Source organism: Zerene cesonia, chromosome 18 (assembly GCF_012273895.1).
Source record: "Zerene cesonia ecotype Mississippi chromosome 18, Zerene_cesonia_1.1, whole genome shotgun sequence".
NCBI classification, from domain to species: domain Eukaryota; kingdom Metazoa; phylum Arthropoda; class Insecta; order Lepidoptera; family Pieridae; genus Zerene; species Zerene cesonia.
The window spans coordinates 1,350,608-1,378,335 of NC_052119.1; the positions used below are offsets into that span (position 1 = coordinate 1,350,608).

The following is a 27,728-nucleotide window of genomic DNA, read 5'->3' on the forward strand; positions in this document are numbered from 1 at the left end:
TAAGTATGCGTAAAACATTTATTTAAATTTCAAGGCATCGTTAGGACGACTTAAATCGAGATCTCCTTCAAAGTCTTAAATTTCAACATTAAAAACAAACGCATGAAGTCCAATTTGCCAAACCGCCAAGTCAGTAAACATACCTCGTAGAGTTAAAAACGCGACGACAAAATCTCCACGGGAAGACAATATTTCCCGATCAGCGTGGCCATAAATAAATATTATTTTGTCGCGTTACACAGCGATATGAACTGATTTATATGTGTTTTCAAATGGCACAGAATTATAAGTTTCCAACGCGTTATAGTCTATATAAAACTATGGTAATGGTCGGGCCGAGTTCCGATGTCGGCGCAAAGCGGTGCGTGCGGTTGATTAGTGGGTGGGAAATTAAGGGGGGATGGGTTGTTTCGAACAAAGAAATCATAATATACACGATATTGAGTTGTTTAAATATACAAAAACGTGTTCAGGGTATAACGTAGATAAGTAGAACATAAATGTTTTCATCATCATCATAAGCCCAGATATGTTTCCACTGTTGGGGCACAGGCCTCCTATGAGGGTTCAGGCCATAAATATGTGATTCTGTTATAATAATATAGCGATGAGTTAAATTGATATGAATTATTATTCATTTAAAAAGTTTTATGTTTCAAATGCGAAAATTTGTTCGTTTGTTTGATGTATAGGGATGCTTAATGACAAATGTTAATTTACTTTGACCAAGCAATCGAAACCACCTGTAATAGCTAGGTTTAATATATATAAGAAAAATGTAAACCGGATTTTATATTTAATTAAAATTCTGCTGTATACGAAATTATTAACGAAGATTAATTTTCATTTCAAATTAGTATATTGATTACATGCCGATAGCATTCAATGGATTTTCAATATAATAATATCGGTAATGTCTGTATTCATGAAAATAATGACTAATAAATAATGTGGTATCAATTAGTCACAGATATAACATTCTGTAGCGTTTATTTCGCCAAATCACCATAAAACACAAAAACCTCTTCAGCGGCTCTAGAGGCGAAAAGCGCAAATTTTTCACATTTCGAACAACACGCATCCCACGCGCGAATTTTAAATTTTTCACAACCTCACATTTTTATTATGCTTTGTTTTATAATATATTTATTTCATTCGGGCCACTCACGATACCCGTTTTCACGGCGAAATAAAGCTACATAATGCAGTGAGTGTGAGGCTTTATGCGATCTTTTTTTTTCTGCATTCGCTGTCCGCTGAAAAAAAAAAAAGTTTTCGCATTAAAAACTTACTAACGAATCTTGAAAAGGAAACAATTGTGAGTGTAGTTCAATTTGTTTATTCCGTTGAGTGGGGATTGCTTGAAAAGTTTTTGAACTACGCGTAACCTTTGTTTGGTGTACATGTTATTTACGAGCATTTTATTGGACGACGCTTTGTGTTGTGTCGAATCGCACGGGACAGTTTCTGGTGTTGTTTAATTTGGACATTTGCGTTTTTATATATTTCTGTTCGGTTTTATGAGGCGCCAATCATAAAAACTTTATGATAATAGCTTTTGTCAATTTACCTATAAGTGTTATTTTATTATTCCATATTAATATAACGTAAACATAGGTATAAATATAAATAATCTAGTGTATTTTCTATCACCTTAGGAGGTTCTAAATCGACTGCTTTTTGTATTTGTTATCTCAAAACTTTCAACTGGGTGAACCGATTTTGTTGGTTCTAATTGGTTCGATGGACGCAGCTCGGATTTTTATTAATATTAATTATTTTATAAAATTTTCATCATTGTGAAAATTTTAATTCTCACTAATATAATCTTAAGATACCACTTGAACTGCCCTCGACCCGTTTTTACATCCTATTCCAAAGAAACACAAAAAGCATAACCCTCTACGTCGCAGTCGGTTAAACGACCGAGACTAGAAGCTAACAGACATGCAAATGTGCGGCTCCACTGAATATAAAACAGCGGCGTATCGTATCGGTTATTGTTTAATTCATGTTTAATTGCCAATTGGATAACTTTTCCAATCTCCATAGAAATGCGTTCGTTCCTTCTGTTTGTTCGCTTGGGGACTCTGCATTAGTGATCGGCGCTTGTTTTATTTGATTGTTCGCAACAGACTTTGCAATTGCCTAGGTAATATTGAGCACTAAGGTTATACTGTACTAGCTGTTGCCCGCAGCTATTCCCGCGCAGTAACAATACTTTTTAATGGTACAAACTTCCATGCCCTGTTTTATCACTGTGGGTAGAATTTATCAAGATTCCACCTTTGCGGATAAGTTTTCTATAAATAAACGATGGCTAAACAGTGATATAAGCTAGTTTTTAACGCGCTGAAAAATCTAATTTTTCCGTTGACGTTAGAAGTATGAAGTATGTTGAAAAATGGCAAATTTACTAAACGACATACACGTTTCGAATAAAATCTGCTAGTATTAAAATATATAACTAAAAAAATCGATATAATTATCATTACGTTTCAGTCATAGCAAAATCGATTGTTTAATAATCCCTAAACATTCACATAATTTATCGTAATTGAAATAATACAAACTCCTATCTTTTGATCGAATCGTTAGATCGAACTGCGCATGGTGTGCAAATTTGATTGAAATCATCAAATTTGGTTGAGTAGTTTAGGAGTCCATCGCGAACGAACAACGTAACACGTTATTTATTTATTAAGATAAGATTAAATGTAATTCGACAAAATAGTATTTCGTGTACAATTAAAAAACAACACCCAGCTTAGGATACGAACAACGTTAAACTATTAAAAGTTATCTGCGAAGCAAGTGCTATGTAAGCAATGAATTTCACTTCGCCACTAAGGCTGTGTTCATAACAGCACTGATTGACGAGCGGAGCGATAAGCGAACGCGGGGGCTATTTTTTATGTACAAAAGTATCTTAATTAATTGGCATGACGCGCTTATAAATTGTTTTATAATGTATTTCTTGAATGTGATATTCGAATTATATATTATAGCCATAATCGGTAGCGTGTAATATACGGACTTTTATATTTATTTATATTTTGCTCACACTTTATTAACTCTTGAGTCAACACAGTATAGAATATCAATATTATTAAATGAATCCATTTTACGTTCAACATTAGTTACATCTCATAAACCATAAACAGGCAGCTGTTACTCCGTACTCCGTACTCACTGTAAACTCTTAGACCCATTGAATTGAATATTGATTCAGTATACTATATAAATATATTTTTAATTTATATAAAACTTCTTGTAGAGCTATTCTATAATACCCAATTCCACATTCCACCTACAGTTGATTCCAATCATTATCTATAATTAGCTGCGCCCCGCGGATTCTACCGCGTAAGTCCGTATCCCGTAGGAATATCGGCATAAAAAGTTGCCTATATGTTATTCCAGTTGTCCAGCTGTCTACGTACCAAATTTCATTGCAATCGGTTCAGTAGTGTTTGCGTGAAAGAGCAACAAACACACTCAGATCTCTACAAACTTTCGCATTTATTTTATATTAGTAGGATTTATCGCTAGCGCTTATACACAAGGGTTTTAATGGGTACAACCTTATCGGGCTTATCGAAAGCTGTTTAGGGTAAGCCTTGGAAGTTGATGTAGCCTTTACAAACAGTGCTCGCTCGAACGCGAATATAGCATAGTTACCTATGTACTAATATTGATTGTGAGTCTATACCGACTCGGCCGTAATAACTAACTATAAATGAGTTGAAAAATCATAAATTGGAAATTATTTTCAAAATATATAGGTATCATTTTTAGTAAGAAAGTAATAAAGAAAGAAAAATATTTATTTTAAAATAAAAAGATGTCCGAATATGTCTTATATCATATAAATATAAAGCAGTATATTTTAACGATATAAGATGAAGATTTTGTTCGTTTTAAACGCGCTAGTCTCAGGAACTACTGGACGGATTTAGAAGAATATTTCACGTCGTTAGTAGTACATGCACCTACTCGCAACATGATCCCTTTTTTTTTATAGTGGGGAAATCTTGCATAGATACCCACGGCCCCCGGGGATGGAGCCGTGGGTTATGTCGGATTCTTACCGACCAAAACCCCACTGTGTTCCGTCTAGCCACTTGAGTGAAGGGGCCACGGGAGCTGGTTAAAATACGTCCGCGACGCAACATGATCCCTGAGTATAATATATATGAACCACGAGCGAAGCCGGGCCTGACAGCTAGTATTGGTGCAAATAACCATACCGCCAGGGTGGGAGGAAAAGCAATTTTCCACATTCCAGCTGACGGGCGAATCCTGGTTATTGAGTTATGCCCAATGTACTTATGCGCCTGAGTGACACAGACTATGTTAGCGGTGCCGTCTCACCTGGAATCGTTGTATCCGTATTTATCTACTCTGTGGCTAGGTTGGTTTGAAGTTTGTTGGTTTATAGGTAAAATTTTTTTAAGTGGGGAAATCTTACATAGATACACACGGCCTACGGGGAAAGGAGCCGTGGGTTATGTCGGATCCCTACCGACTAAAAACCCCACTGTGTTCCGTCGAGCCGATTTATTGAAGGGGTCACGGGAACTGCTAAGTATAACTTTGATATTAAGGTTCTGTTTTAACTCAACATATTAATATATAACTCAACATATGTGACTACGGTTGCTGGTTCTATTCGTTATGTAATGTCATGTTTTAATGACACACTTAAAGAAGGAAATGGCGACATTATGACGATCCTACTAATATTGTAAATGCGAAAGTTTGTAAGGATGTGTTGTTGTTACTATTTCACGCAAAAAGTACTGAACCGATTGCAAACACAGCTGGACAACTGGAATAACATATAGGCAACTTTTTATCCTGATATTCTTACTTCGACTTATGCGGGTAAAACCGCGGGGCGCAGGTATTGAAGGGGATTTCCCCTTCAATTCATACAGTAATGACTAATTATGTCATAACTTAAAAAAAAAAAACCGAATCGTCTTCTCATTTTAAGAAGTAGACCAAATTTACAGCACATGGGAGACACCTGCTTTCAAATATAAAATGAATCGTTAAATCGTTTCACCCAGTAGAAAGTTCTGAGTTAACAAACCCCAAAAAATACAATCGAATTGAGACTCTACTCTTATTTGAAGTTCGTTGATCCAATGCAAATTACGCATCAAATTTCAAAGGATTGAAATCTTCACCTCATATAAGTGTTAATAACATCCATTGAAATAATTAAAAATATGCCTGTATATAAAAGTTTAAATTCCTAAAAGTTTGCGTGATGACCCAAACCGTATTTTTCCACTGCAAACCTGAATTTCCCTTTTCCAGCGTAAATGTTATATAACCTCACGTTAATAAGGCAGAAGTTGATTGATCATATAAAAATTTAAGTTTACGAGCCCGCGCGAGGGCTAATTCGTAATCCGTATCGCCTCAGCAATTTTGTTTACTGCCGCCTAAAATATCGCACTTTTAAGCGCTTCTTGTAAGCGTCGAAGCGTTTTTATATCGCTTTCTTTAAGGGCTCTACTGGAATGGAATTAGGGATACGCAAATGAACTAGACGGCAGTTTTCTGTTTTTTCGGGTTTAGAATGGTATGAAAAGGACAATTGTTCATGTCTTAAGCCATGTGATTAATTATTTTACTATGTGTTTCCCAAGGTTTCATATGTCGACTGTATTCCTTCCTACCTCACTTGCCCTTCCTATCTACTTCTTATACTTATAATCTACTAGCTGTTGCCCGCAGATTCGCCCGCGCCGACCTCATAAATTTTCACCATACAAACTTTCATCCACTATTTTATCCTCTTGGGGTTGGAATTTGCCAAATTTCTTTCTTAGCGGATGCCTGCTCATTATTATATCTATCTGCGTGCCAAATTTCAGCCGGATCTGTTCAGTGGTTTAGGCTGTGGGTTGATAGGTCACTATGTCAGTCAGTCAGCCAGTCGCTTTTGAGTTTTTATCTTATATATAAATAATAATAATAAAAATCATAAGGATAACTATTCTCAGTATAGGCAATATGTTTGTATGTAATGGATAGTATATAAAGTGGACAAAACAGGGTGTACGCTGGATCGAGGTGTCACCCAGCGAAGGGGTGAGTGTAAGGCTGTAACACAGCGTGCAGATGAAAGATTATAAATATTAAAGAATAATTAATAATAAACATAATTGTAAACTGTGAATCAAAAATTACAACTTAATAGCGAGACGATAAGATATTAAGTCATGGTCATCATCACAATTTTTCCAATAATGATTTACAGTAAGGATTAAATCTGTTTCACTTCTCTGTTAGTTAAAATGACGCATGAAAATATTCATCAAAATGCGTTTATAGACTAGCAGTGACCATATGAGAAAGCGGTGATCCCTTTAGTGATTTTAAATAACACTTGCATTATAAACGAGCCCTTACGAAGAGCGAATGCCCCCGCTGCCCGCTTAAAAAATATATTTACACAGTTCTCGTATTTCGCTCAGTTTATTTATGACAAATATGTCGAGAGCGTTTATACGGAGCCGCCTCGGTCGACTTTTTTATTATTTTTCACATGATGACATAATACAGCCACACTGTAGCGTATTGTTCAGGGAAATATTCATTCGTTTAGGTTACGTTGCTTGATTCTTTATATTGTAGATCTTTTTTTTTCGGTGAGCGTATATACAGGCATGAAGGCTACATCTACATTATATTATGATATATATATATATATCTATTTTTTATGTCATAGTGGGCAACTGAGCTGGTGGTGGCCTGATGGTAAGCGATCACCAACGCCCATGAACATTCGCAGAGGGTAGGGCCGCTGCGGATGCGCTGCCCGGTTTTAAGGGGTTAGGGATGAGGAAAATATTGACGACTGGAAAAAAAGAATTGAGTAGAAAGGGTGGGGGAAAGGAAACACTATATGGGCTGACGCTAAAGTCTGTATGCAAAAATCCTTAGAATTCACGTTCACTGAGTAACTTTTAAATTAAAAGCAGTAGAATAATAAGCGATTGATAATCTCAAAATTACAAACACTTAAAAATGTAAAATACATTATTTACGTATCTTGAAGATGATGTATACGTATGATATAATCCACCAAAGACTCTCTAAAATGGTTAATCATCATAATGACAGTTCGTACATTCAAATCGCTCGCAAATACACGACTAATACGAAAATCTATATAAAACCCAAGCTCCTTAAAACACCTCTTAGCGACGGGTCAGTGAACTTTCCAAAAACGACAATAGATACTACGATTACTTACGTTTGACTGGTTAAAATTGTAAGGCCCCGGGCACACCGCAACGCGACTGATAGCGTTCGATAAATTATGTTCAACCGCATAATTCAATAACGTGCGAATAATTTAGTTTTTCCTCATTTACACAGTGCGCCGTTTTGCATAATACCCTCAATGTGGACGCTTGAATGTATTATTGTGACGTGTCCAAGTCGAAATGTGGGATGGATGTATTTTTTTAAGTGATTTATAAACAGTACCTATTGATATAATAATGTAACATTTGATTTTCAGCATAAATGAAATTAATACTAGACCAATGGCACTCAAACTTCTTTTTTAATACATTTCTATGTACCTTTATTTTTTTATTTTTTAATGTTTTTTTTTTTCGGATTGGTGGCCGTTGTAGTGGGATATTCCCTGTTGTGCTGTGGTCCCATGTTTAACTCGGTTCTGATTAGCGATCTTTGGATAGTCGTGGTTAATTTAAGAAAAGGATAAATTTGTTGTTTAGTTTATATTTAATAATATTCTCATCATTGCTTATATTTCCGGAAAGGGTAAAAGCATGTATAAGTAATTACAGAAATTAGTTACAATAAATATCGGTCAAATGCGAGTCGGTAGTCATAAAAGTTTCGTACATATATAATAATATATAAGATAAAGAGCAACTGCAAAAAAAATATCACCCATCCAATTACGTTCGTGCGAACCGTTGCTTAACCGTTTTTTAATATAGTTGTTGTTATAGAGGCATCGGAATTACAAAATCTCTGAAAATTCCAATGCTCAACTATCACGGATCATGCGATAAAGCCTGGTGATATATAGTTATATACTTAATCTCTTCTATAACCGGGATAAATACCACATATCACGATTAAAAAAGATGTACCTAGCTATTGCTGTTTGGTTTGAATGCGAACACAACATAAAACGCGATCGCTTGTTCGCAGAGTCTAGAAGAACGAGAAAAGAGGCATTCAAGTCACAAGGAGCAGCTGGCGCGCGAGCAGCGGTACCTGCGCAGGCGGTTAGCGCAGTTGCGGGCGACGCGTGACGTCACGCGCTCGCTCTCTGAGAGCTCGATGCACGCGCACGCGACGCGAGCGGACTCGCTGTCGTCCCTCGAGTCGTCATCGGGCGTATCCACGGCCGAGCGGTCGCCGTCATCCGTCTCCGAAAGCGGTGAGTCAGCAGTAACAGTAGGGGAGCCCAAGAGGTGATTTTGGGATTTACTCGAGCGCGGCATATTTTTATAAGGGAAGGTACCTTACCTATTGCTAAGTACATCCCAAAAGTTTTAGCAGTTGATATTTGTGGGGGGCGCTCACAAAAACCGTAGGAATTTAAAATATCGATAATTAATTGTCTAAGGTTATTGTCAGATTAGCGCAATTTGGACTTATTATGTTGTGAGTAACCCTTAATATCTTTATCAGACGCTCTCGAGTAATTTTTTTTTCAAAAAATTTTTTTCAATTTCCCTCTTTCTACATAGCCACGAAATCACATCTAAATCGTAAGATTAATGTATATTTTATTTCAGTGCCAGAGCATTCAAAATTATATGTTTTTTTTTACGAAGAAAAAAACAAAATACGTTTCTCCCCTAAAATTTAAAACATTATAGGACTTTTTTCTCGCTAAATTCTAATTAGCGAATTCCAGTAGGTTTCTGAGACGCTCGAGTAAATAAAAATTTAGCATGTCATCGTCGGCAGTGAAGCTGGTGGGTCGCCTGATGGTAAACCATACCACCGCCCACGAACATTTGGAGTATATTCGATTACCTTACGCCGGTATAAATGGATTGTCGGAATTAAATTGGAATAGGTTTCAGAATGGAGAGGACTGGGAAGGGTAAGAAAAAGGATATGGGCCTCCGGCTCCCACACACACCGACGAAACACAGCATGCTACTATTTCACGCCGATCTTCTGTGGGTGTGTGGTACTTTCCCTGTGGTGCGACTTGGCCTAATTCGTGCCGAAGCGTGCTCGACTACCACATAGGAATTATATTGTACTACTTTTATTAAAACTAGATTAAACCGTTATTTCGCTAAAGACATCCCAAGCATAAGCTTTTGGAACATAATCACTTCTTTATAAACAGCACTTAACCTTTTCGGAGAGAACGTAATAAAATCTCGCGTAATTTCTCAAAGAAATTCAAGCGTTCCTTTTTAAATAGAAACCTAAATTGTGTTCCACGTTTGTGAAAATCGCCGTTCCATTATAAGTTATTATCTAAATTCTAGACTTATATTATAAATATGTATACTATGTTTATAATAATTTTGTTACTCAATATCTCCGTGGGTTTTTCAACCGATTGAAATAACATATACTAATTGAAGATTGAAATAACATATTAAAAAGAGGAAACCGTCCAGTGGTTAGGTTACCACTAACCTCTGGACCGATTTCAAAAATTCTTTCACCATTAGAAAGCTGCAATTTCTCTGCGTAGCACAGACTGTATTTGTACCACGGGCGAATCCGGGGCGAAGTTAGTTTAACATAAAACGCTATTGCACTCAATGAACTGTTACAATATCCTATATAGTAACATGGATAATCGTATCGCATAAGCATAACGGTCATCCCATATAGCATATAGGGCTTACGATCGACAGGTAGCTGTCATCGGCAGAGACCAGCGCACAATGGGCGCGGTGATAGTGTTTGTGTGTACGTCTGTTCGGTCAGCCATTGTGCGATGCGGGTTGCTGACTTAAACGATTAGCAGATTAATCTATATGAGCAGTTGATGTGTCGGGATGTGCATACTTTTTTAGGTTTGTTACTATGGCACGTGTGTCCTTCTAAACACTTCAAGTTTTGTTTAGGAATATGGTGGTAAATGATAAAACTGTTTTAGCGATTCAAAAACCTAGAAGAGATCTAATTGAATGAATAAATGTTTGGTTGAGTTTGGTTATTGTGTTTGGTGAAGTTTAACGTCTTAAAATAGTGTCTAGGATTAGATACCATCGATTTTTTATCGCTCGCTATTCTGCAGGCCAATACAAAAATAAATCGTTAAAGTAAAAGTTGCTTATTTACGAGCTTTTCCCGGAAAATGAATTCCGACGCCTTTTGTATTAGAATTCTAAGTGAAATGTTAAACGCAGACGGGTTAATGTTTAACGGATTTGTAGGCTTATGGTTAATATCTTTTAAATTCACAATGGATATCTAGTATATTCCTACCAGGTTGCCTGGCAGAGATTGCTCTCTAGCAATAAGTCCGCCTTTTGTACGAAATATCATTGTGCCATTATTTTGTATAAGCTTTACTTTCTGGTTTGTACAATAAATTATTATAAATAAAATAAATAAATATTACCTATATGATATCGCATACAATTCTAGTATCAATAAAATTACAGTATACTATTACGAAAAGGGTTACATCTGTAATAGTGAAAATAATGAAGACTCAAGTATCCAGTCGGCCTTTTCCTTTTTGATAGAAACAAATGATAAAACTTTGTCCATTCTCATATCTCTACCGTAGTACACTACGAAAGCAACTCGACATTAAGTAAATAAAATAAGAAGGAATCGCCTTAATAATCTCATTAAAGCAAACGTTGAATGACGATAAACGCTTATCGACTTTAACCTAATGCGTCCATTTCTCGGAACAAAATTAAATTTTATAAGGTTTCCATGTAAAAGACTGCCCCTGCATTATGTGACTACTTTGGCTTAACTGTTGTATTATGTTTATAAGCGTCTTGAAAGACATCGTTGGAAGATTACATCGGGGCGCTGTATACTTGTGTTATCTATGTGAAGTTTATTTGGGACTAGCGAGCTAGCGAGTGGTTATCGAGGGGTCCTTGATTCGATACATGTCATCTAAATAAAATGTTTTCTGGTAGAGAACGCTGAGTTCCTCATATGCAAGTGAAATTCGAATCAGCCTATAAATAAAGATTATGTGAGTTGACGTAAAAATACATACCTCTTATCATAATATAGTTTTTATATGTTTTGAATTTAAATTCCGTACACAAATATATAATGATAAAAACAAAGAAATTATTCTCTTACTGAAAGAAGATAATAACTGTTTTTTTCATACTTAAATTGAATTTTTCGTAAATAAAACATTCAGCGTTACCCGTATCCAAAATTTAAATGGAATGTATTAAAACAGAAAGCACAAAAGGGATGTCACATTGATAAATGCCTCGGATAAACCGACGCACAAAACAGTAAATTCACTATACCGAAATTGTTTTACGGGCCAACCCTGTTATTACTTAACTTTGTTGATAAAAACATAGTTTTTTATGCCCTTTTTCGTATTCGTATGTAAATGCAGACCGGTTCGTAAGAATTAATGGGTGATTACGGTATCAAATACGTATTATGGAGGTACTGAAATGATCGTAAACAAACATACAAACGGTGCTACGAATGTGCTACGATGTGTCTACGAATATGCTACGTACAACGATTGAGATGCTGTGATATTATATTTGATGTTATCATCTTATATATTGTAGTCTTCAGCAAATTTTAGTATGGCAACACATTCGTGATATTATCTTGTGACAATAATAGAAACTTTTTCACATAAAAAAAATCTGCAATTATATTGCCTGCTCGTTAACTTGCTATGTTACAGTATTATTATAGGGTTTATTTATCGCAGTTCTATACGTGTACAGTTCAATGATTCGCAAACCGTCCGACAGTTAAAAATAATTCACAGCTATCTAGTTAAAACCGACGATACCGAAGCGCAGTGTGTAGGCATAACTGTACCGCTGAAAATAGTCATTTTCATAAAAAGGAGCGACATTTTTGTCTACGTTAGAGCTTTTTAATACGGAAAGCGGCGTAAAAGTCTACAAAGGGCAAAAGCTTTCAAGGCCCGCATTCAATGGCAGTTTGAATGTTGATCGCGGCCGTAAAAATAAGCATTTGCACATGAATTAAATGTTTATTGTAAGGGAGAGTCTTGCTTTGTAGTTTTATAGCACATGTGTTACGGAACGCACAAAGGGTAAATCGCGGAGATTACATGCCGGGCTTCGTGAATTGTGGGACGCAATTATCTTATGGATAAATGTGTGTTTATGTGTTTGATAAATGCACATTTCTTGCCACAGAGACACAGTCTTACAATTGTCACAAGCACAATATTAAATCGTAGGAAACAATCAGTAGGTTGTTAGGTTACTCTCTCGTTTTGTTAATCTATTTTCAACTATCGTATATATGCCTATTTTTCTACAATATTGTATCACGAATGATTTGATGAGTTCCTGAGAAATATGTATGACGATTTATATTATTAACTTTTTATTATAATATTGGGTATTTTAGCCAACAATGATTTGAGTAGCATTTGGCTGATATTATTTTGCGACAATGTTAATTTAGTTGATTAAAATGTTTTATGCGTATAGTTGAATGGATGGAAACAACGATATTACATAATATACACTATAAATGGGAATGTATTCCACATATTATATGGAAGAAACTTTTTTGTTTTTTTATTACGATTTAACTCTAAAACTACATGATCTATTTTCAAAATTATTTTACTAATACAAAGCTTCCTCTTCACAAAGTAAATTAGTAGTTATCCCGGGCGAGCAGCTAGTATGTTATAGATGTACGAGCGCTGTCATCGGTGATGAAATAATGTAAATCTCGTGTGGGCAGCGTAGCGGGGACTGCTACCGTGTGACGATCCATTTATCCGACATTACCTGCGTTACGGAGGTTAATGCGATGTGACGGGTTTTTAACGAGATTCTTTTGGACGTAATAAACGGATTTTAGTAATGCGCTTCACGTTTTATCTAAAAATGCATTATATTAGAAGAATTGTTGGTAATGTAAAGTTATTTCTATATAAAAAATAATAAAATGAATCGCCGAATTTGTTGCTACACGGCTCGACAGGCTTGTCAAATTTTTTAACGTTTTTGTTAAAGCATAAAGTGGTTTATTATAGAGAGAAAAAACGTACCACGAGTGAAGACGGAGCGAACCGCTGATGTGTTAGCCAGTATACCTATTCTCAAAGTGTTCGATACAGAAATATTTCCACAACCACCACATAATTCTGAACATATTTCGCAATGAAATCCATGAGATGATATTCCTTTCAACTTTCGGCCTAATGTATACGTATATTTCACCTCTTAATGCGATTTATGTAAAGTCGTAGACGTATGATATATCGCGAACACCGAAAGCAACTTAATATTAATCCATTCACCAAACAGGGACACGCATATCGACGGCCCATCGGCGGAAGCGAGACACAAATATGAATGGCCGACACGAAATCGGATTTCCCATTTTATGAATGGAATATATCATACAAAGAATAAAACTGGATTCTTTTTTACAAACAAATGTATGTGTAAATTTATGGGGCACTAAAATTTTTTATTGCGCTCACACGAATATAGGCTCTTTTGCGTTGCACGTAGGTTCTATTTGGCCGCGATCTCAAGTTTAATACGTTCCCATGCACGTTTGTGTCTAGTTGTAAATATTTATTAAACGTAAGAAATGAATGTCGCAATATGCTCTTAATTAAAACCGTTTCCTTTCGCCGTTTTCAAGATATTGTGTAATAATGTAAACGGAGTTAGTCTTATTAACATTCCTTGAATTTAAATAGCTAGTCTTCCTTGTTATTTAAATAAGAATATAGCAATAAATCATATTGAATCCATATTACTTTTTACAATAACAACATAGAAAATCCCCTTTTTGAAACTAAGATATTGTAAAACTTCACACCTAGCCAACTTTACACCTAGTTCTGAATAAGAGAATCGTTTATATTCCATATTTAAAATGAGTTGACTTCAATTACACATGGAACTCGTTTAAAACAATTTTAATAAATAAAACGTCCGTATCAACTGGACAATAGAAACGTCCGTATAATAGCATATTTTCGCGACAAAGAATATAAAATGAGCGGCCCGAAGTAAAGCAATAAGCAAAAGAGTACTGAGAATCCTAAGATGTCACTCCCTAAGGCCGTTTGTTACTGAGATACAGTGAATTTTTAAACGTATAAAAAAAGCTAAATAAAATTCACAGATAGTCGCAAAACCCTCCAAGCGACAAACCTTTGAGCTTGAAACGCGGGCTTGTTAAACTTTGTCAACTCTACAGTTAACTAAATAAAGGTCTTTATAAAATTCCTTTTTTATGCGCTGTCAAAAAGGTAACCCGGAGGTGGATTTTTTTTCTCTATTTTCTACGGTAAGTTCGTTAAAATATACGTTTGGGAATGGACTGTTCCTACATTCTACACCTCGGATATGCGGGTATATGCGTGTTCGTTGTTATTAATTCTCCTTAGTGCAATGTTTTTTTTTTCGTTCATGTTATGCGCCGAACAGCTCCTGTCATTAAGGAAGATGTTTGTTTTCCGAATTCGCTACTTTTTTTTTTTTTTTTTGTTACATCGCCTTTGCAGAATGTAACGTTGAATTTAAAGAAGTTATTTTCGTGTTTTGTAGATTTTTATTCTAATCATACTTTTGCATATGCCCTTTCACAATGACATGCTAATATATATGTAAAAATAGTAATGTATAAGGCATCGTTAGCCCCCTGTGAAGAATATGATTCGCGCCAATTTGATCGCAATTGAATTGCCGCACGCGTCAAATGTCGGCGAGATGGGAGTATTAGCCAAATGATAGCTTGATTTGTTATCGATTTCTCGTTATCGAAACCCCTTTTTGGGGGTTGTATGTAATTGGCTCTATGGAATGTGGGTGCATGGCGATTTTTGCACTTACTAAATGTTGTATATACAATGCCTCTTAGTTAGATTTTCTGTGTGTTAATTGCTATTCGCCTAAGACCTGCGTGTTTTGTTGAATTATATATAAATATATATAATTCTCAATGTAAATTAGCGTTTGCGGTGTCAGCTAGTTTCTATTATATATATTGCTACCTACCTACCTACCTACTACTTATAACCCACAATAATTGAATGCCAAATTGAATCACAATTTATTGTGACATTTGTATATAATTATAAATCATTTTGAGCTTGAATTTGATTGTTCCGGAGTTTACCCTCACAGTACCATCACATTCATACATACATCATCATCATCATTCACCCAGATGCGTCTGCCTTTTGGAACTTATTGAGGAACACATGCCATATACAGGCCATGCATTTGTTGAAAAATAATGTAATGATATACAAATTACTCTATATGATACGTTTTAAAGGTACTTGGAAAACATATCACCTAGTAGCGAAAATAAAGGTTCAGTAACAGTATCCTGCGAGGAGCAAGTCTAGGCAGACTGATTACAATCCATAATGTTAAATCGCTGTTGTTTCGCCAGACCGATAAATCTTAGGACTTGACTGTGCGAGGTCACCCGGCCTCGTCGTAAATCTCGCAGCGTCAATTGCCAAGTAAAACGGAAATTTGGTGTTTGTGATATATGTTAAGTTTTATCGTTCATCATACAACATTTAGATGTACGTCGGGATGTTAAGAAGGTCGTATGTAACAGATTATTTTCTTGTGTTTGATGTTACGCGAGTATTTTAATTTACAAATTAGATAACATTTAGAAATTAAAGACTTTTAAACTGATTTTAAACGCGACGGATTTTAGACGGGGAGTCTCCTTGGACCACGCTCGCTGTAAAGTGTTCGAAACGACGGGTTAATAATATAATGAGTAAATCGCGCTTAAAATCCGTTTAAGTCTTTAATTTCTAAACAGAACATCTTAAAAAATAAAGTGTTATAAAACAACGTATTGTTAGCGTTTGTTTCCAATTTTATAATACTCGCTGTGGCCCGCAGTTTCCCCCACATATCGTTTAATAGAATCAATATAAAATTATTTTACTTTATACACATTTAATATGTATGACAATTATAATATGCAGAATTTTTTTTTTTATAATTGATATTTATGATACACTTGAGTCCAATTAAGTGAGAGTAAATCGCAAAAGTATAGGTTTGTCTACATTGGTCTCTAAGATATATGATCTAAAATACCAACATGGAGGTCTAAATATTCTGGTTAACTTTTCTAGTGAAACTTAGCACAGCGAAGACGTACAGAATTATTAATTTTAAATGAAAATCTCACTAAACATCTTATTTCATGAAATGGCTAAAGCACAGACTCTTGAATAAGCAAGGTCATTACTCAGACATAAGAAAGTAAATTTATTTAGACGATATCCTAATGGTCGATAAGAATCTACGCCCGCTGATGATAATTTGCTTACGGTAAACAAATAAATTACCGAGTTTTATGTTGCTTAAGTTAATGATGTAAAAATAAAACATTACAAATAATTTATTATTTATACATTTTAGCGAAAGTTAGTTACATACATATTTATTACTAGCTGCGCCCCACGGTTTCACTCGTGTAAGTCCATATCCCGTAAGAATATCGGGATAAAAAGTTGCCTATCTGCTATTCTAGTTGTCCAGCTATCTACGTACCAAATTTCATTGCAATCGGTTCAGTATTTTTTGCGTGACAGAGCAACAAACACACACACACACATCCTTACAAACTTTCGCATTTATAATATTAGTAGGAAGTAGGATGTTGACTGAATAGTTAATTTAATGATTCATCTTGAAAATTTATTATTAAACACTTTACTAATGTTCATTATATTGACAAAATAGTTAATTTGAAATATAATCATATTATCAACGGTAATATTTAATATTTTCCAACGCAAATAGCTAAATACCGAATTATGAATGCAACAAAATACGAACCTTATTGTACCAATTTTAGGGGTGTAATTATAATTCGCATTACAACTGCTGTCTCACATAACATGCCGCCTTCGGAAATCCGCTGGCAAACTAATTATCCCTGAACGGCGGATCTGCTTCCGCGCCTGTTATATACATGTACAAGTATGCAGATATCTGCGCTCCTGTATACATATTTACATGTACGCGTGCCCAGATATGTAGATGTGCATCCGTGTGTGTGTGTGTGCGACGAAATTCGTTCGGAAATTACGTTCGCGAAAGGATATATTTCGTTTCGAATGTGGAAAATTTTTAAACTGTATTTTGGTTTGGTGATTTTTGTGTACTGTTGCGGGTTTATTGCGTGGTTTGGGTATTGTGGTAGTTTATGTGAAAAAAAAAATATATATGTATGATATTCGAAGAGGAACTATAAGGAAGTTATTATATCATCGATAATACAGAAGTCCATTTTTCTTATTATGTTGTAATATTGTGTATTTATTGGATGGAAACATTTATGCAAGAGTTGCATTTAGCTAAATAATGGAATGAAAAAAAAAAACAAAACATAACCGCCGTTTGTATAAATACAACATATGCTACATTTAAATGTATCTTTATGTGGATGTAATAAAGTACCTATTCCAATATAATTCATATAAATTAATTATTCGATTCACATTTCTAATTGTAACCCACGCCAAACCCCAAACCATTCCAACAACACACAAATGAATAAAACACATTTCATCCGCGGCAAATGCATCCCGCCAGCCACCGGAGAATACCGCCTTGCATAAAGCGCTTATAAAAAATTCACCAGCATCACGGTGTGCGCTGACGTCATCTACACTCTATACGAATTCAATTTACTCTCGCCGCGCGTTCTTACAATAATAAATATTGAAATGCAACACAAACGTCCCGTCTATGTTATATTTTTATTTTTATTTTATTTTATATTCCTTTTGTGTCGTCTCGATGCCTCTGGAGGAGTGTTGGGCAAATATGCATTTGGATGCTTTGAAGACGAGTTCCTTTATGGTCGTTTTTTGTGTTTTTTTTTTAACTAGCTTTTCGCACGTTGTCACTCGCAAGCCGAACCTCATACTAAATTTATTCTACCTATTTCATTTGCTTTATTAGGCCTTATTGCCTTTCTACAACAGCTCATTCACTATGATATATCTGATTTATAAAAGATTAGCGAACCGCCCCAGCCTCGTACGGGTGCAATAATGCATGATACATACATATAAAACCTTCCTCCTGAATCACTCTATACTTTAAAGTATAACCATCAAAATGTGTGGCATAATTTCAAAGATCTAAGCATACAGACACAGACGGCGGAAAGTGTTTTAAGATGTTTAGCGTTTAAAATCCTACCCTACTAATATTATAAATGCGAAAGTTTGTAAGGATGTGTGTGTGTGTGTGTGTGTGTTGGTTGCTCTTTCACGCAAAAACTACAAAACCAATTGCAATGAAATTTGGTACGTATATAATAGCTGTACAACTGGAATAACATATAGGGAACTTTTTATCCCGATATTCCTACGAGATACGGACTTACGCGGGTGAAGCGGCGGGGCGCAGCTAGTAATAAATAATATACTCATTTATCTTAATTCGACGGAACTGCATTCTCAGGGAACCGTAAATCACTCACTTTGCAATGTCCGTGTTCTTTAATTGGGAATTAAATTTAAACACGGTGTGCGTAACATACCGACCGGTTTTACCTTATCAGATGTTTTCTTGTATGAGATAGATATCCATTTATATGACTAGTGATCCTTACCTTTGGCCACTCGGACGAAAAGCAGCGGGCGGAAAGCTAGTATATATATGCCCATATATCACAATTAAGGGATGTATACAGCACTTATAAAGATATTAATGCATTTAACGGACCGTCGCTCAGTTTCCGTTATATAATATAAAGCAATTGTAGCTGCACTCGTTACATAAGCATAAAGCAACGGAAATAATATAATAGTGCCGGCGCTCGCTCGCGGATTTCCGAACGTTGTGTATGCACGCTACTTTATGTTACTGCACAATTCAATGACTTTCAAAGCTAGCTCTTGGGCTAACCTGTAATAAAATATAAGAAGAAAAAATTAATTGAAATACTACTACTATTTATGTAATACTGGCGGTCCGCCCGTAACGACTGGATCAATTCTCGTGAAATTTTGTGTGCAACTAAAAATTTTCACCTGCGTAAGTCCGTATCCCGTAGGAATATCGGGATAAACAGTTTCCTATATGTTATTCCAGTTGTCCAGCTGTCTACGTATCGAATTTCATTGCAATCGGTTCAGTAGTTTTTGCGTGAAAGAGCAATAAACGCACACACATCCTTACAAACTATCGCATTTATAATATTAGTAGGATAAGTAGGAAGTAGGATTATAATTATAATAATTACCTATAACTTTATATAACAATTAAATATACAGCTGACACTCGTATACTTCCCTCGTATACTTTTATTAATAGTAAATTAAGACCATATAAATAAATATCATCAATGCCATAATGAGCTTATACACGTGAAATAATAAGATACTTACGTGAGTATTTACCGATACGGTGAGGCGTTAACGCTGATGTTGTGTGTATAATTTATGGGATCCCTAATGTCTGGTTTGGGAATTAATAACCAAGATATAGGAGGTCCAGTCCACACAATTGGGTTAGGTAATACATATTTATATTGTAATTTTGTTGTTTCCTTTTTCAACCGACTTTATAAAAGGAGGTTGTCAATTCGACTGTATTGTTGGGGTCGGTAGCTCACAACTTTCGATTTGGTGAACCGTTTTTGAAAGCTGTTATTTTTTTTGAAAGCTGGTCCCGTCTAGCCTCATTTAAATTTGGTCTCGTTTTGACTATTCGATGGCGGTTTAGTGTTTTCTTATTAATAGGTATTGTAAGTCAGACATCGTGTGGACTAAATTGTATCTGCTTACGTCTTTACTTGCTTATTTCAATGTAAAAACATCTATAACTGTAACAGACTGTCTATAATGTAACTGCATGATAATAGGAACATAACTATTATTAAACGGAATAACGGAAACGAGCTTTTTCATCTCGAATAAGACAAAGAAAAAGTCGCATAGTTGTATAGAGAGCAGCTTTCACGTTGTAACGAGAAGGCATATCTTATTCAAAAATAATTACAAGGTTTTAAATGTATCTTCATCATCATCAGCCCATATATGTTCCCACTGCAGGGCCTCGTGTCGCCTATAACATTCAGGCCTTAATCCACCACGCTGGACAAGTGCGGGTTGGCAGATATCTCTTGTCGCCGAACTATTGATTCTTCGACATGCTGCTTTCCTAACGATGTTTTCTTTACCGTTTCCAGTGGTGATTTGTGTCATGGCTAGATTAATTGAAAAATCTATTTATTTCTTGCGCACTCGATCGGCCTCGAACCCTCGACTTTTCCTAAGCACTGTGCCTACTGCTCTAAAGATTATGTAGTCTTCATATATACTATACGTTTAAATATACGTAAGTTGGTTGTCGGTTTAGTAGTTAAAATCAAATTATTCGCATTATTCACATCACAGTTTACAAAACAATACCGGACCCAATAGAGGCATTTGATATTAAACACACATGAATAGCACATATCAATGACGCGGGCAAGTGTTCCCGGGGAAACTATTTGTACGTGCAATATCCGACGCCGTAGATCCGTATGCATTCCGCGCAACTCAAAACTACTCGGCTACTAATTATTACGGGAGCGTCAGGGCCGAAGTATGGCTCCCTCGCGTCAATTTCCTGCAATACATGCTAAATGGACTGGCGAGGTTCGTTCGATGTTACGGTAGGGTTGCCAAGTAGGTGGTTATTGTTTACCAGCCGCTGCTGCGGACTTGTTCGCGCTTCGGTTAAATAAATACTCTATGTCACTCATTAGGGATACTTTGTTAAGGTGAATGAATTTTTGAAATGGACCAACCAGGTTTTTATGAAAATTGTAAGAATTAAATATTTGTGGTTTATAATATTACTTGTATACAAGTCTCGACTTGTCGAAGATTATTATTATTATTTTAGTTGAAATAACTTTAAACACTTTACTGTACACATTCGCTTCAAAACTGATATTATAAATAATAGTTTAACAATAACTCACGTGTTAACAAATCACAAAATTTGTATAACTGAATATATTTTTTGATAAGTATACAATAACCTTAATTACTAATTCCTTTGGAATGTTATAATAGTCCATCTCCAGTCCCAAAATAACGCAAATACTTATACCTTACCCAAATTAATTCATTTGTTATTCCCCTAACTCTGAAATGGCAGCCCTACACCCGATTGAGTCCTAACTTTGCCCAAGAATCGCTTAAAAGTTGATGACAACTGATAGAAATGTAATGATGCAAAAACGACTGCATTCTGCAGTCACTCTGAAAGTTTATGTTCTGCTAAAAAGATAAGAATATAATATTGGTAATGTTAAAAATATTTTTATGTGTAATAAATTGCGCACATATAGAATATTGATTTAAATTTTTTATTAAATGTATTATATAGAGTTAAGTTTTGATAATTGCTCTTGGCATACAGTGTGTTTTGTTTATATCAAAATAGCTGCGCCCCGCGGTTTCACCCGCGTAAGTCCGTATCTCGTAGGAATATCGGGATAACAGATCGCCTATATGTTATTCCAGTTGTCCAGCTGTCTACGTACCAAATTTCATTGTAATCGGTTCAGTAGTTTTTGCGTGAAAGAGTAACAAACACACACACACATCCTTACAAACTCTTACATTTATAATATTAGTAGGATATTTGTAAGATTAATAGGATATGAATATGGGAGACGCTGATCACGTGCTAGCAGTGACATCCATAAAGATTTAATAAATTGAGTTTTTACGCAATTTGTGTTCAGTTATATTATACTTACTAGATTGCCTGTCGGGAAATAAAAACAGGCGAAAAATATGTTAAAATAATTCGAAAATGTTACAAAGAGCATAACTGAGTAGGCTTTTATTTATGAATGAAAGGAAACTTAATAGCCATTATTATAGCAGCTCCAGCATCTCACAAAGTGATTATACAGGGATTAAGATAAATCACATTACTGTGTACAAGTAATCTGGCCTTTGATAATGCCGCTTGTACACGATCTCATCTCTTGTCCAATTTGCATGACTTATTCATATTTACAACTTATGTTCTGTCATAAAAAAATATATGCTGAAATATATATGCTGAATCTACTGTCTGCAACACACTACAACAGTACTTATAATTTTTATTTGTATTTATTTATGCTACACAACCACACAATTCCAATCAAAACATTATAAGAGCTATAAGTAACAGGTAATAAATATTATATATAAAATAACTGCTTATTAAAAATATATACAGAACACATTGTCAAAATTTCTAAAATTAATAAACCTTTCGAATTATTATTGCACTTAAATTTGATTTCATAAGCAAAGGAAATATTATAAAGAATCATAAAATAATTTTACAACGTGATATCTTGACTTGATATGAATCTTGGTTCATATGGATAACATCTCACTTGCAATCCCAACGGGGCCAGGTCCATGCACAGATGAAGGTACTCTTAGTGCATTGAATCTGTTATATCTAAACCCCATGGAGTAAAAGGCGAGCGAATTACCATAATCCCAATTCAATTCTAAACTCTGAAGAAGACGTCGATAGCTGAAGATATCTTCAGATATGAGTGGATGAGACCACATTCTATGTGTTTGACAGCATCTCAAAGGACATTGCAAAAATTATGCAAAAAGATATGGACCTGCTAGACATGCAATCTTTACTTAGAAATAAAATTCTGCTTGGAAATAACTAAAACTGGAAATGCGTTAATGAAAATCCCATTTGGAAATATCGAATAATTGAAAGTCCAGTGTCCGAAGTCTGGAGCTATATCCAATGTATATGCGTAATTTGGAACTTGATCTAAGACACACTGGCTGAAATAGCTATTTGACATAATCGACGCGCCGAACGCCCGGGAACTTTGTCAAATGGAACCGGGCTAATCTTATCCTGAGGGAATACATAATGAATATGTATACAGCTCTAATATACGATCGGCCACATTTCGAAATCGTCCCTATGTTTGGCAGTTGGTTCATGGTGTTTAAGTCCATTTTATAAGACAGACAGTGATATGAAGCAAGCCTATTGCTAGGAAAGGAAATTACTATGATTAATTTTTGTTTTTTATGAATCTAATATCAGTTAATGTTAAAGTTGTGTGTATGAAAGAATTCATAGAAAAAGCCTGCTGTGTGTCCCTACACAGTTTTCAAATCAACATAATTTATATATTTTTCTCCATTACTTTTTTTGAGACTCTTAATCACCAAATTGAAAAGCAAACTCCAAATTCGGTACAGAGCTGAAACACGCGACCATAGAGCAGGCACCTCTCGAAATAGACACGGCACTATAATTTCATTACGCCGCCCGTAAATTATATCACGAATTGTCCCATTAACGAATTAAATCCTCGCCATTCAGCGGCTCGCGAATATAAAATGAAACGCCAGAAATTGAAAAGGCCGGGCTTTGAAGTTCATTTCTTATTTCCTGCACTTTGAATGGAAGTCATCTTTTGACAGCAAAAAGTACAGCTAGCTAACTTTACAATTTCAATATCCGCCCGTGGATGACAATTTTCATTTCCTCTGGCGATTCGGGAATTAGATATGATTGCGAGCTATTCAACTTTTTTGAAATTATTGTCTTAACTGAATATTGTTGAGAGGAAACATTTGTGTTTGTGTATCATCATCATCAGCCCATATTAATGTTCCCACTGCTGGGACACAGGCCTCCTATGAGGGTTTTTGTTTTTGTATGTGTGTTTGTAATGGCTGCGAAGCCGAGGAGAAATTTTTGTGCGAACAAAAACTATTCGACCGATTGCAACAATTCTTTCACCATTTGAAAGCTGTTTTATTTATTAGTGATATGGGCTTTATTTTATTTTTACCCTGGGCTACGCTGCTCGGAGCCGAGTGTCTACATAAATACATTATTAGCAAGGAGAATATTTTCTTAGAACTACGCTAGCAAAGCCGGCAAATGTGGGTTCTTAGAAAATTGATTGTTTCACCAATCGACTAGTTGGTAGTTGCGAATTCAATTAATTATAATTTACAATTATGTAATATAACTTCGATGTATACCAAGTTGCTTTGTACGATAAAAGCAATTCCCCAGTGTCAATTGAGTTTTAGTGTTTTGTAAACGTGAGGGTAGTTACGAATATAGAACCAATTGGGCGCTGTCATGGCAACCCGATTCTCGGGTTACCATCTACCGTCATGGTAACCAGTTCTGTTTGTTGGAATCCGCGAATGTTGAATTGAAAATTACAATGGATATGTACGTGCTTGTTATCGATACTCGATATATTTATCAATATACAAATTAAATTATTTACGGTATTACGGTAAAATTGCGAATAGTGGTTTGAATAATTAAATTATGATACAGAATTGTTTTGACAATTTTGTAATATGCAAATAAGTATTTTACAAATTTCAATTCAATTAGATTATATAATTAAGAATTTTGTGCCTTAACGAAATCATCCACGAATGAAGAAGATAGATGGCCAGTTAATAATTTATTAAAAAACAGTATTAAAAGACGCTATAAGTGGATTCTCAGGGCGTGGGAAAGCACGCGTAATTCCGAACTCGAATATTAAACTTTGCCTTGGACAAGTCTCCAAGTTTTTTCTTCTTGATACGTTCAAAAAAGGTCCACAGTCAAGGGTCAATCGAAGTTGCTGGAACGCTTTTATATAAAATTTGATATTCTCGTATGATTTTCTTACTGTTTTATATTCTCTTAGCCGGATATGTGGATATATGCTAAGTGTTTAATAGGTAGGCGGAAATTTTTTTAAATGTTTCCCTTACAATTTTTCTAGTATTTCAATGTCAGAAGAAATATCTAATTAAATTAAAAAATTATATGACCTAATCTTATAGGCGTAGAATTATCTTATAGGCGTAACAGAAAAAGGTCAATATTACAAAACCTCTGTTTAATTGTGTTTTATTTTTTGTTATTGTGGACTTTTTACATCCATTCTTATAGTTTTTTTTATGTATTTTAAGTAAGTAAGTAAGATAATTAAGTACATGGTGGAATTTAATAAGTTGCAATATTTAATCTATGTTTTAAGTGCTTTAGAAATAAGAGATTTTTTAACGGATTTTAAACGCGATTTATTCATTATATTAACCCGACGTTTACTTTACAGCGAGCGTGGTCACAGGCAGACTGCTTATTGTTTGTTTTATTATTTCATATAATACATACTTTATAAGACTCCCGTATCATCAATATAAGTATAGCATATTATGCCTTTATGAAACTGCCTTACGATCAAATTTCTTCTCTTCTCTCTCATATTTTTTCTAAAAAATCATATGATATACATATACAATACAACACAACGCTTTGAAGATTACAGATTCTCTATTCATACGTGACTGCAGTTGTTGACGTTCAAAGAACCAATAATAGATACGATCGCGACGTGTCGGAGCGTCTGTGCGGCTTATCTGCGGCGATAAGGGCTCAAACGGATGGAGCGTTTTTGATAGAATCGCTTATAAGTGGTGGTTGCTGGTGGACGGTTTTTATGATGTGACGGTGGAATTTTTGATGCGGTCGTTTATTGGTAAAAAATAAGGCATTCGAAAAATGTTACTTATATAAAAACAAGGTCAACCTTTGACTATAATATTGTAATCTCTCATAATTTATACAAAATACCTTACAAAAGAACTCTTCGTTCCAGAACTTTTTATTCTATATAAAGCAAACACATGCTTGGATTCTTTGTGCAATAAATAATCTTAAATCGATTTATCAAGGTACTAGAATTCTAGATAGCATCGTCTAAGAATCACACGCGATAATACGCGATATCGATGGGAGCCGCCATCTGATTGAGGCCTAAGCGTTGAAACGCGATGGAATTGAAGAAATCCTAGGAAATTATATTTGAAGTGCTTATAAGCCGGCAGACGCTGTACGGTTGCGTCTTTTTAATCCATTTTCCGTATCTCCAATATGGGATTACGGAATGGTTGATATGGGCTGCGTCTTTCTTGGGCTGTCACAAGGTTTTAGATCTCTTGAACTATACATATAATGTGAAATGTTTTAATGTATGCATAAAACGCAGTTGTTGCTCAGTGGTGAGGACCTCGGAGTTAAAATCGTTAACTCGGTGTTCGAGACCGGGCGAGCGTGCAGGAAATCAATCGATTTTTCAATCTGCGCATGTGGATAACATCACCACTGGTCGAAACGGTGAAGGAGGACATCGAGAGGACACCGGCCAATGTCCAAGAATTAAGAGTTCTATGACATCTGCTAACCCGTACTTGGCTAGCGTGGTGGATTATGGCCTGAACCCTCATAGGAAGCCTTTATCCCAGTAGTGGAAACATGTTACAACATATTGGCTGATGATAATGAATGCATACATAAATCGATTATAAAAACTGCGCAGATACGTACATAGACAATGAAAAGTGAAGTAAAGAGGTCGCGGGTTCGCATCGCTCCCTGCCTGACCTTTCGAGCGCTTGTAAATTTAATCTCTCCTGAAGTTATGGCTCATACAACGGACGTAAATAATTGCATTTATGAAAAGCGTAGAGGCGAAGATAACATAAATTTCAGAATGTATTTTCTTCTTTGTTAAATGAGAAATTTCGAAACTATATAACATACATAATATTAGAAACCTTTTTTTATTATACTACCAGCTGCCCACGCATTCAATGATAGACAGTTCTGTGGAATTTCCTGCACAGTTCACGTTCACGTGGGATTTCCGAGATAATAACTATGCCATTTCTCATTTCAAATTTCATTTTCAATTTTCATTCAAATCGATCCAACAGTTCGTGAGATTAACACGTTCAAGCGTACAAACTCTTTATATATGTAGTTACTAGCAATGTGCAATGCTGATACTTAATATGTCCTACTATATTATGTATACTACTAATAAAACTTTATCTTAAATCACTCTATCTATTAAAAAGCTGCATCAAAATTATTGCGTAGTTTTCAAGTTCTGAACATACGTTGGGCAGACAGCGAGGCTTTGTGTTATACTATGCAACTATAGTAAAGTTATTGATTCTAATGCTAACTGTTACAAGACAAACATACAGACACAAGGTTAGAAAGAATCTCCTTCGTGTATAATTACTCTAGAACCAGTCACATAACAGTAACCCATATAGTGTTATGGTATTACAAACAGACACTTGAAATAAAATACAAAGTAACTATCAAAAATTGTTCAGCCACGATCCTCTTACAATTTCGACGTATGAAAAATAGATTACGACAGGTTCTCAGACCTACCGAACATACTAAAACATGATGAAAAATGGGCCTATCCGTTCCGGTGTAGTTTCGTAACAAACACTTGCGATACGAGAATTATAGATAGATTACGTCTTGACTCGATTAAATAAAGATTGACTCCTAAACTGGCGTCGCTGGATTTATGGTGCCTCTTAAATTATTCTAAGGGCTCTATTTTTCAACATTAGATACTGGGTCGTGTATTGAGCATGTATGTAGCTGTATACT

At 35.3% G+C, this 27,728-nt stretch overlaps 1 protein-coding gene across 2 annotated transcripts in view; it reads left to right on the top strand.

Moving 5' to 3' along the window:
- Positions 1-27,728, top strand: part of LOC119833919 (max dimerization protein 4-like) — a 239,972-nt gene that overhangs the window by 206,864 nt on the left and 5,380 nt on the right. For both annotated transcript variants that reach the window (XM_038358151.1, XM_038358153.1), the window contains exon 5: positions 8,215-8,446. In XM_038358151.1, the coding sequence (XP_038214079.1) occupies positions 8,215-8,446 (232 nt within the window). The remainder of the gene's footprint in view (positions 1-8,214; positions 8,447-27,728) is intronic.